The sequence below is a fragment of the Microcaecilia unicolor genome, chromosome 11 (genome assembly GCF_901765095.1).
Source record: "Microcaecilia unicolor chromosome 11, aMicUni1.1, whole genome shotgun sequence".
In the NCBI taxonomy this organism is placed as follows: domain Eukaryota; kingdom Metazoa; phylum Chordata; class Amphibia; order Gymnophiona; family Siphonopidae; genus Microcaecilia; species Microcaecilia unicolor.
Genome location: NC_044041.1, coordinates 60,407,463 through 60,419,851, shown reverse-complemented (window position 1 = coordinate 60,419,851; position 12,389 = coordinate 60,407,463). Strand labels below are relative to the sequence as shown.

The 12,389-nt window shown below is 41.5% G+C and overlaps 1 protein-coding gene across 1 annotated transcript in view; it reads left to right on the top strand.

Moving 5' to 3' along the window:
- Positions 1–12,389, top strand: part of LOC115480918 (coiled-coil domain-containing protein 74A-like) — a 91,433-nt gene that overhangs the window by 25,895 nt on the left and 53,149 nt on the right. Inside the window, exon 5 of the mRNA XM_030219903.1 lies at positions 4,885–4,993. Within this exon, the coding sequence (XP_030075763.1) occupies positions 4,885–4,993 (109 nt within the window). The remainder of the gene's footprint in view (positions 1–4,884; positions 4,994–12,389) is intronic.

Below are 12,389 nucleotides of genomic sequence, written 5' to 3'. Positions count from 1 at the left end.
AACAGTTCCACTACTGAAAGAGACGAAAGGTTGCTCTCCAGTCAATATTCAGCCCATGGCGATCAGCATTAAAAAAAAAAAAAGTTGACCACCGTGGGCAGAATTAGGCCCAGATATTTAATGATGGGCCATGTCCAGGCACTGCCATTGACTATCCAGTGCTAATTAGAGTTGTGTTGGCCATTGGAGCTTATAGAGGTCTCGGCTGATTTTCAGCTGGGACCTGCATAAGTGAAACTGATGTCCTCTGCTCCTCTGATTCCTCCCTCCCACCCCAGACATGAAGAAGGGCTGCCTTGCCTCCCCTGGTCTATTTAGTAGAGTCCTAGTCTAGTGGGGTCCAAAGGGCAGGAACAACACACACTTTCTGTTGCCCATTGCAGCTCCTTTTACATGTAATATGAGCTACAACAAACAGGAGTAAGTGGGCATCACTCCTTCCCCTTGAATCCCACTAGGACTCTATCTACTAGGTAGGCAAGGGGTGGGGGGGCTCAATTGGCCCTTCTTCAAGTCAGGGGTGGGAGAGAGGGGGCATCTGTAATGCTGATGCCACAACCCAGAAGTCAACCAGGCACTAGCCAATATTCAGACCAGTACCCAGTTAGCTTGGTGGCTAAAGTTAGGACAGCCTTTCTTCTATCCTAACTTTAGCCACTTACTTAACCAGTTAGAGGTCTGAATATAGTTACTAACCGGTTAAGTCCCAGTTCCGCCCAAACTTGGCTCGCAGGCCACCGTGGCACCAACCAGACAGTGCAGGGGCAGTCTGTGGTTATATTCAGCAGCACTCCCTGGTTAACTGCCACTGAATATCAGCATTTAGGGGGGTCACTAGCGATTTAAAAAGACAATCGCTCTGAATATCGGGTGGCATGTTTTTAATTGTTTCATAAACTTACGACAATTGGTCTTAGTGTGCAAATCTTAAAGGTATGACATTTCCAGAGACTAGGGGCAATGCAAAAAGCTGTTTTTCTTGTTATGCCAAGCCTAATCCATGATGGTGAGGGAACAGTTAAAAGAGAGCTTTGTGAGGAGTGCAGGGGGTGCATAGTATGGAATTTGGAGTAAATTCAGATATAGTGGCAGTCCAAATAAAATGTTTGATGGGTTGAATAGATTTTAAATTTAATCCAGTGCTGTTCATATAAAGGGGGTTTAATACAGGCCCACTTGTTTGCATTGTAAACCACTTAATAGTTGTGTTCTGAATTTCTTGAAGACATTTGAGTGAAGAGAGTGGTAGGCCAAAAAAAGGGAATGGGACTTGATATACCAGCTTTCTGTGTTTTGGGATTTTTTTTTTTTTAACTACATTCAAAGCGGTTTACATAGGGTTAAGTGACTTGCCCAGAGTCACAAGGAGCTGCAGTGAGAATCAAACCCAGTTCCCCAGGTACAAAGTCCACTGCACTAACCACTAGAAGAGCAATGTCTTACTCAAGGCAGCTAGAAATGAAAGCATGGATAAGAGTTTAAAAGGATTTCTGCTCATTTAGGGTTCTATGTATCAAATTGTCCATAAGGTATGAAAAGATTTTCTAGTGAGATGTGAAAAAAATGCTCCTTAACAGTCCGTTTATCATCAACAATTATCCCTAAAACTTTTGTGGAGAATGTAATGTGAATAGGAACACCAGTAATGGAAGGAGAAAGAAAGATAGCACCTTGAAAAGCAGTCTTGAATTCCATTTCATCATAAGATTGATTCAAATAGATGCAATGAGGTCAGTGCTTCAAGAGTTGATATTGTCTAGACTGGAATATCACAATTCAATTTTTCTTGAGTTACTAGCCTCTGCAATTAAGGTTCTTCAATTAGTGCAACCATAATGTGACAATATTTATATTAGAGAGCAAAACACATTATGACATCAGTGAAAGACTTCCATTGGCTTCCTATTGCACAATGGCTCAAGTTTTAAACACTCATGCTAGTCTCAAAGTTACTTATTCTGAGGTTCCTGATTATCTAACAGCCAGCAGTAGTATCATGCAAACTTTAATTCTCTGAAAAATCATTATCAGTCCCTCCTCTCCTGAGGTCCATTTTTTATTTATTTATTTATTGCATTTGTAGCGCACATTATCCCACCTTTTTGCAGGCTCAATGTGGCTTACAGAGTGTTGTTATGGTGCAGTCATTACATTATCTTAAATACATTGAATAATTGGTTGAAGGTGTATGGTTTAGATGTAAGGTGCTAGGTAAGGTATTGTGAAAGGTGTTTTGATGCACCTGAGTAGTTTGAGGAATGGTTTATTAGGATGTATTTAGTAGGCTTTGTTGAAGAGATGTGTCTTCAAAGCTTTGCACACCTATAATAGGGTCCTTTCCAATGATTATGAAACACTCATTTTAGATATTAATTCCCAGATTCTATATATGATGCTCAAAATCACACGCACAATTTAAAAAGCCAATTAGTGCTATTAATTGGGTGCTAACAATCAATTATTGGCATTAATTGGTAAGCATTTGGATTTATGCGCACATCTTACTAAGCATTATTCTATAAAGATGTGCACATAAATCTTTTAGGGGGTCTTTTACTAAGCTGCGGTAGGGTTGTTAGTTTACTGCCAGCTGATTTCTTCCGTGAGCTAAAAATGCTACCGTGGATTAGTAAAAGACCCCCTTAGTGTGCAATTGCAAATGGGAGGAGCATGGGCAGGTAAGGGGCATTCACTACAGATGCACGCAGTTTTATAGAATTTGGGGGATCTGTGCTTAATTTACACGTAAGGATTTACAGCAGGTTTCACTTGGTGTAAATCCGTGTGCCATTAATCGGGTGTGGCTCTCAGTGCTACATGCTATTCTGCACATGGTGCCCAACTCAGAGTGCCATTTATAGAACAGTGCTCAGCAATCATTTTTAGACTCCAGTCCTAAAGGAAAATCCAATTATCAATTTTTTTTCCAAAAATAATTACATTTCTTTTTGCAGATGTATTTGGAGCTGACTGAGCAGTCATTTTGTTCTCAGAGGACAAGCAGATTATTATATTCTTATCGAGGGGGGACATCATCCTGATGGAGCCCAGTTCGGCACCCTATCGTTTTTCTAGAAGCATTTGAAAGTGGTCTACCCTGTATGTGCACATTTTCCCACCCACCATCATTGTGCAGGGCCAGCTCAGTCTAGTGTTTTCTATGGAACAGTGTGGTCAGGTTTTTGGTTTGTCCCTCACAGCTAGCATCAAAACGTTTTCATTGTGGCTTGATTTGCTTTCATGTTTAAGTATTTCATACAGGGCCAGTGTCCCCCTCCTCTTTTAATTTTTCTTAGGATTTTCAGTACTCCAAGTTTTTTTTATATTCCACAGCTCACTACACCCCCTTAGGCATTGTATATCTGGTTGGGGTCCTTTTTACCACCATCAAGATATTTGATTTTGCTTAGCTATTTTTTTTCTGACATGTCCCAGAAAGCACCCAGTGGTTTTAAAAAGCACAGCAGATGCAACATAACAATGTACTTCATGGACATTCATAACTGGTGCCTGCAGTGTCTGGGACCTGATCATAACCCCTCTTCTTGAAAACTCTGTTGACAATTGTCAAGGAGAAGTATTAAGAGTTGAGAGAAGCAGTAGTAATAGATTCTTAGCACCAAGAAGTCTGGTCCATTGACTTCAGCATCGGAGGCATCAGTTTCTATGGCGCCAGGAGGCTGCATCGGACACTGGGCTCACATAGATATCAAAAAGGCCTTTACTTTCTTAAACACCAAGCATTGATAGCAGCTGCTGGGATTTGTCGTTATCCTGATCAACATCAAGGGTCTCTGATATTATGAGTCAGGCAGAGGCCAAGAAGCATTGGTATCAATCCCCCTTGAAGTATGGCAGCAAGAGCACAGAGGCATCAAAGTAACCAATGTCCTCAAGTGCCCCCAATGCGGAAGCCATTCACCCTCCCAGGAATCAATGGAGTGTGTGAGCCTCCGCTGAGCTGACACCAAAGCAGCGAGACAGCCCCGATGACTTTAAAGAATGTGATCAATTCAGCTGAGCCCCCAGATTTCAGCAGTGGCAGCTCTTGAGGAACAGCTCAGAGCCATCCTGCAGGAAGAGATGGAGTACATAAGTATTGCCACACTGGGACAGACCAAAGGTCCATCAAGCCTGGCATCCTGTTTCCAACAGTGGCCGATCCAGGTCGCAAATACCTGGCAAGATCCTGAAAAAGTTCAATACATTTTATGCTGCTTATCCCAAAAACAAGCAGTGGATTTTCCCAAGTCAATTTAATAACGGTCTATGGACTTTTCCTGTAGGAAGCTGTCCAGACCTTTTTTAAACCCCGCTAAGCTAACTGCCTTTACCACATTCTCTGGCAACGAATTCCAGAGTTTAATTACATGTTGAGTGAAGAAAAATTTTCTCCAATTCATATTACATTTACTACTTTGTAGCTTCATCGCATACTCCCTAGTCCTAGTATTTTTGGAAAGAGTAAACAAACGATTCATATCTACCCGTTCCACTCCACTCATTATTTTATAGATCTCTATCATATCTCCTCTCAGCTGTCTTTTCTCCAAGCTGAAGAGCTCTAGACAATTCAGCCTTTCCTCATAGGGAAGTCGTCCCATCCCCGTTATCATTTTCGTTGCCCTTCTCTGTACCTATTTGCTCTTCTAGAGCTCCAGCCTACTCTAGAGGCCCATGAACTGCACATTGACACCAAGGCCTTGATCAGGTATCGGAGCTGGTATGCACTGAACTGGTGTCAACACTCTAGCCCTTTGGGGCACTGGAGGACCCTGGTGTATCAAAGCCCTACCCCTGGCCTGATCAAGGTGTCAGTCATTCAAGGCCTCGGCCATCTCCAGGAGAGTACTTTTATGAGTCTAATTCTCTGACTGCTCCTAGGTGTCTAAGGAGGAGCCAAATGTATGCTCAGAAGAGGAGTCTCTTGGTTTCCACCACACCCCTCCTCTGGACATGAAAGAAGAAATTCACCTCCTCTCTTTTGCCACAAGTGAGTAACTTCATTTTCTTCAATGAAAAGAAGGATAACAATATTCTTACTGATGGGAAGCCCTAGCTAGCTACCAGGCTGTCCTATGTGAAAAAAACTAATACTGGCAAGACCTTAATGAAAAAAAACAAACAATGAACTTCAACAATCTTTTTTTGGTAGTTTTATTATTATTTAATTTTAGACAGCCTGGAACAAAAAAATAGGCCTAGGTGGTAGAGTTGGATTCTAGACTCCAAATAAGTTCTGAAGAACTGTCTGATCAAACTGGCTGTCATGTCAGTCATGTTCTAGACATTAATGAGATATGACTATGTGGTCTGAAATCCACGTTGCAGCACTGCATATTTCCTCTTGAGACTGACCTCAAGTGGGCTACTGATATAGTCATAGGTTTGAGACTGTGAGCCATGGTAGAACTCTCTAAAGATAGCTGAGAAATGCTAGTCAATTGGAGAGCATGAGTTTACTAACAGAAGGCCCCCCCCCATCCTGTTGGGGGTTAAAAGAAACAAAAAAAAAAATCAGATGAACTGTTTATGAGTTTTAGTCTGCTACCAATTATTATGTGCTGAATCCGAAGAAGCCAATGGGAATTAAATGGGCTTCTTCATATTCAACGCACTCTCATTGGTATCGCCACTTTGTAAAAGAAGCCCTATAATTTTAATTTTAAATTTTTTTATTTAAAATTGAAATGAAAATGAAAAATAAAATTTAAATTTAAAAATTTTTAAATGTTTTTTACTTTTATTTTATTTTACTATTTATTTTATAATATTGTATCTATTTCATTTTATATTTTTATGTTGATTTAGGGGAGAATACATCAAGTGGCGTTAAGACCTTAAGTCACATTATTTGACCCTTAACATGACTTAAACGGCCCTAACACTGGCTGACTAAAAATGCCATGGCGATATATGTCACCATGGGTTAAGCAATAATGAAACAAATAATATACAAATGCATGTTTTCAATCTCATTACTATGCAGATACCCTAACGTGACTTGCGGCAATACAGCACAAGTCACGTTAGCGCCCTGAAAGCATAGTAAAATAACCCTAGTTTTTTGCTGGATTGTTTCACCGCCTAGGAGCATTGAGCCGCAAAGCTGTGGCCCAATGCTCCAGGGCAGGCAGAGCAGGGTTCCCCTGGGTCCCCTCAACAGCAGACCCCCTCAACACCCCTTCCAGTAGCAGAACCCCCTCCCTCAAGATCCCAGGTCTACCTTAAAATGCAGTGGTGGTCCAGTGAGGGTCTTTGGCAGGAGTGAGACCCAGTTGCTCCTGCTCAGTCCAGCGCCGTTATGAAAATGGTGTCTCTACTGGTAGTCTCACACGACTACTACTAGGGGTCATGTTTCCTTATAAGAGTGGTTTTGCTCATGCACCTTAAGTTCCTTTCTAAGATGGTAGTGTAGTTCTATCTTTTTCTTTTTAAATCAGCAAGACAAGAATAATATTTTTTGAAGAACAATGAAATAAACCCTATCCCCCACTGTCCAAGACAACAGTGTAGTTCTATCTTAACCAGTCAATTGTTCTACTCACATTCTTTCCAAAGATAAAGACCTGATTCAGTCTGCCCAACAGTCCCATTCATTCTCAATTCTACATTAAATTAACAATGAACATGAGATTATATGCTTGATCATGGTCTGTCTTTGTTGTTTCTGGGATATAAACCATAGAAGTCTGCCCAGCTCTGTCCTTGTGTTCCCACTACTGGAATTGCCGTCAAAGCCTATCTGAACCAGTCTCGTCATTTGCGGGACATAGACCACAAAAGTCTGCCCAGCATTGTCCTCACATTCCAAATTACTGAAGTTTCTGTTGAAGCTCTCTACAGCCCATCCGAAACTGGATTGCTATATGTCAATGTGAAAGTGGCCTTTTTAGTAAGGTGCAGTAACCACTAGTACGCACTTATTGCAGAAGGTGCTCAGGCATCCTGTGGTAATTTCCAAATGTGCACTGTAACCATGCGCTAAAAATATTTATGTTTTTGTCTCCTTTTATGGCTATGACTAGGTCTGTGGCAATTAATTGAAAAAATAGAAAACTGGACGTTTTATTGCTGTGGTAAAAATGGCCTTATTGCAAGGGAGAAAAAAGCACATATGGGCATGTAAAGCTCATTTTATAATGCAGCTTGGTACAAGGATTCCTTAGTCAAAAATCTGGAGCAGAGTAAAACGTATAGACAGTTCACCTGGCTTTTTGTTTCTCTTAACCTCCAACAGAATAAGGGCCTGCCATTGGTAAATGCACTTCAGCATTTCCAAGTAGTCTCTAGAGGGTCATGTCACAGCTCACAATGTCAAAGCTATGGCGTTAGTAGCCCACTTGAGGTCAGCCTCAAGATGAAATGTGCAAAGGTGCAAGTGGATTTCAGACCACATATTCATATCTCATTACTGCCTAGAACAGGACACGACAACCAGTTTGATCTGACAGTTCTTCAGAACTTATTTGGGGGTTTTTTGTTCCAGGTTGTCAAAATATAAAAAAATAAAAAAATAAAAAAAGGATTACCAATGTTCATTGCTTCTTTAATTAAGGTCTTGCCAGTATTATTTCCCATTTTTACCTTAGGGAAGCCTGGTAGTAAGAATGTTGTCATCTGGCTTGTCCTCAAAGAAAGGAGTTACTCACCTGTGGAAAGTGTTCTTCAAGGACAGCAGGATGAATATTCTTACTGCTCCACCCACCTCCCCTTGGAAATGAATTCTATCAGCTATTGTAATAGACTGAGCTAGTCTCACATGACAGCCCACAGAAAGATATTCCAAACACTTCTAGAAGAATGCTAGGGAGCGCTTACCACACTGGATCCCATCAGGATAACATCATGTATCCTGCTGTCCTTCTACAAGTGAGTAATTTTGCCTTGTCGTCTTAGCAGTAAGGCAGTTCCCATTAGAGGTACTTAGGGGTCCTTTTATCAAGCTGTGCTAGAAAGTGGCTGGCACTGCAAATAGCATAGAAACATGATGGCACAATAAAAGCCAAATGGCCTATCCAGTCTCCCTTCCACAGCAACCACTATTTCCTCCTTTCCCTAAGAGATCCCACATGTGTGTCCCATGCTTTCTTAAATTCAGACTCAGTCCTGGTCTCCACCACCTCCACCGGGAGGCGGTTTCACGCGTCCACCACCCTTTCTGTGAAAAAGTATTCCCTTAGATTACTCCTGAGCCTATAACCTCTTAACTTCATCTTCTGCCCTCTCATTCCAGAGTTTTTCTTCATTTAAAAGATGCTCACTTCCTTTACATTAATGCCACAGAGGTATTTAAATATCTCTATCATATCCCCTCTCTCCTGCCTTTCTTCCAAAGTATACATATTGAGAGTCTTAAGTCTGTCCCTATACGCTTTATGAAAGAGACTACTGACCAATTTTGTAGCCGCCTTCTGGACTGACTCCATCCTGTTTATATCTTTTCGTAGGTGCAGTCTCCAGAATTGCACACAGTATTCTAAATGAGGCCTCACCAGAGATGTATATAAGGACACTATCAACTCTTTTTTTTCCTGCTGGCCATCCCTCTCCCTATACAACCAAGCATCCTTCTGGCTTTCACCGTCACCTTTTCTACCTGTTTGGCCACCTTGAGATCATCAGCCACAATCACAAGTCTCGCTCTTCTTTCGTACACAGAAGTACTTCACCCCCCTATACTATACCTTTCCCTTGAATTTTTGCAACCAAGTATATGACCCTGCATTTTTTAGCATTAAATCTGAGTTGCCAACTGCCGGACCATTCTTCAAGCTTCGCCAGATCCCTTCACATGCTTTCCACTCTTTCTGGGGTGCCTACCCTATTACAAAATTTGGTATCGTCTGCAAAGAGACAAACCTTACCAATCAGTTCTTCTGCAATATCACCCACAAAGATGTTAAAAAGAGCCGGCCCAAGGACTGATCCCTGCGGTACACCACTGATAACATCCTTTTCCTCGCAGCAAACTCCTTTTACCACTACCCTCTGTCTCCTTCCACTTAACCAGTTTTTAACCCAGTCACTTTAGCACCCATACCGAGGACACTCAGTTTATTTATCAGTCACCTGTGCGGAACCATGTCAAAGGCTTTGCTAAAATCCAAGTACACCACATCTAGCACCCCTCCCACATCCAACTGTTTGGTCACCCAGTCAAAGAAATCAGTCAAATTTATCTGACAAGATCTGCCTCTAGTGAAACCATGCTGTCTCGGGTCCTACAGTCCATTTGATTCTAGAAACCTCACAATCCTCCACTTTAGAAGCATTTCCATTAGTTTACTCACCACTGAGGTCAGACTAACAGGTCTGTAATTCCCAAACTCCTCCTGCTCTTGTACAGAGGGACCACATCTGCCCTTCTCCAGTACTCCGGGACCACTCCAGACTCTAAGGAAGCATTGAAGAGGTCAGACAATGGAGCCACCAAAACTTCCCCAATTCTTTGAGCACCCTCGGATGTATCCCATGAGGTCCCATCACCTTGTCTATTTTTAATTTAGCTAGCTCCTCTCTAACAGAGTCTACTGAAAATCTGTCCTGGTCTACCAAACAGCCATTTCCATTAGCAATTGTTTTCTGCAGCCTTTCATCCGTGAACACAGAACAGAAATAATTATTAAGAAGTTCAGCTTTATCCTTATCAACTTCTACATATTCCTCTTCTTCACCCTTGAGCCTCACAATGCCATTTTGGCACTTCCTCCAAAAATATCTTGTTCCCCAGTTTTACCATACTGACTATCTTTTCTTCCATTTCTATCTTTGCTTTCCTGACAGCTTTTACAGCTTTTCCTAGCTTCCCTAGGTATTTTTGCCTGTCTTCCTCTTTCTGTGTCATCTTGTAACTTATAAAGGCTAACCTTTTTTCTCTTACCTTTTTAGCTACTACATTTGAGAACAAGACGCTTTGAGCCTGCTATGAGTGGGAAAGCACGGGCTACAAATGTAACTAAAATAAAAATAAATAAATAAACAAAAGTGGCCTTCTTTTCCTCTTACTTTTATGTACTTTTCTAACATGAAGGTTTGTCGCCTTTAAAAGAGCTCTTTTCAGTTCGCCCACTGCTGTTCTACTTCCTTCAGCTGTTCCCATCCACTAACTCTTCCTTGAGATATTCCTCAATCTTGGTAAAGTTAGTTCTTTAGAACCTTCAATATTGAATAAGCCCTCTCCTCAAGTGTCTTGATATTGAACCACACCATCCAGCGATCGATAGATGCCAAATGATCACCCATTGTAACATCGGAAACACTCTCCCCGTTTGTAAGCACCAGGTCCAGAATAGCTTCATTCCGAGTGGGTTCCAATACCAACTGTTCGAACAATTCTTCATGTAGAGAATCCAAGATCCCCTTGCTTCTAGAGGACCCTGCAATAGGGATGCCCCAATCAATGTCCGACATATCAAAATCATCTATCAGTATTACTTCCCCTTTCCTAACTATCTTGTGAATGTCTTTGATTAAATCTCTGTCCATTTCTTCTGATTGTGTGGGAGGCTTGTATATCACACCAATGTAAATAGTTTTCCTTTCCCTCTTTCCAGATTAACCCACAGTGTTTCTTCCTTCCCCCATATGTCCTGCAATTCTGTCAGACATAAAGGGGAGTGTGCATGGGTTTGCTGTGCTCTCCATCTACTTTCTAGCGGCCGTAGTTCATCACCTATTTAGAGGTGATAAGGGCTCCCATACTACTCCTGCAGTAATTGGGTAGCGCACGGTAATGTGCCCGTGCTACCTGATTAGTGTAGACATGCCTACTCTTCACCCTCAGACACGCCTCCTGCAGCAAAAAAAGAAACATATTTTTTACCAGAGTAGTGCATGCTGCTGGCCAAACTACTGAGTGATACATCCCCACAATAGCGCCCTTTCACTGCATATTAAGCCTACCACACCTTAGTAAAAGTGCCCTTTAATCTAGTAGAGCATGTGCAGCCTTATTTTTCTGTACATTTCTTTTTCTTCTTATTTTAATGTATTATTTTACCCTACTTATGTTCTCCTTTGTCTCCTTTTATGGCTATGATTGTTACCTTTATTCTATTGTCATTTGCTTCCTCAGGTGGTGGAACACACATTTTCATTTACAGCTGCTCTGATTTCTGCCTCAGATCTGATCCAGTGTCTGGTTAAAGTTCCTTTTTCCTTTTTTTTTTTTTTTTTTTAAAGAATGCTTCCTTAAAGAGCTGAGGGGGTCCTTTTACTAAGCTGCAGCAAAAATTGGCCTTAATGCGCCTTTGAGTGGGTTTTTCCCACATGCTAAGGCCATTTGTATGGGAGCTGTAGTGTCTGGTTTTCTATTGTTTGATATTAACGACCATGTGTTGTTGCCATTAGCGCATGGGCATTAAAAAAATTACTGTGTGAGCACTTACCGCCTTGCAGTAATCCTGCACTAATGTGGATGTACTGATCAGAACATCCACTCTCAGACCCCCTAACATGCCCCCTCTCAAACAAAATAAATATATTTTTAGCTCCTGGATCAGCATGTGCTAATTTGGCAGTTATTGCAAGAGATACATATGATAAATAGGAAAATTAGGGGGTACTTTTTCATATCTGGTAGAATTATATACATACTAGACAAACATCTTTATCTTAGGATTCACTTGTTTTGCTAGTAGAAAAAAAATATATATTTTAGATACCAAGTAGTTTAGCGACAGCAGCTAGAAGAAACGCAAGGCTCTGGCATTTTTGTTATCATGACTGGAATATGTGTGTTTTGGGATGGAGGTAGGTTGTTATTAAGGTAACAACTTTGATTAAACTGTTTGATCCTAGGGACCCATCTTGTTTCTTTTAATGATTAAGCCAGCCCTGGGCTCTGTATTTTGAAGCTTAGAATTGAATAAGACAAATGCTGAGAAGAGCTGGTGCAATATGCTATGTACAGTAAGCATGGCAGGAAGGCACCAATATTTGAGGGTATCAACAGCTGCCACAACCACCACTCTTACCTCTGGTACTCCAGCCCTGTCTAAGGAGGTTTAATTGGCAGGAAACTGCGGGAGCGAGCTTGGCCCATTATCTGGCCTGAAGCCAGTAGATGGAGCTTGCCACCATATTGAGTCATCTAAAACAATAGAAAACACTTACTAGAAATAAGGACTGCTTATGTATGGCTTGGTGTGGACCAATAGTTTGCTTTGGTTTGAGTGAATCAAGATGGTGGCTATGGCTTCAGCCTTATACAACAGTACCAATAGGGTTCAAGTTCAAAGTGTCCCGTTTGTGAAGGCTCTTGGTAACTGTGTCCTGTTTCTGAAGGCTCTTGGTGCTTTTCTGTTGTATTATGGCTTCAGCCTTGTCACATGATGCTGTCTTCTGTCAATTAAACCTCCTTGGTCCTGTCTGCACCATGCGGAGTG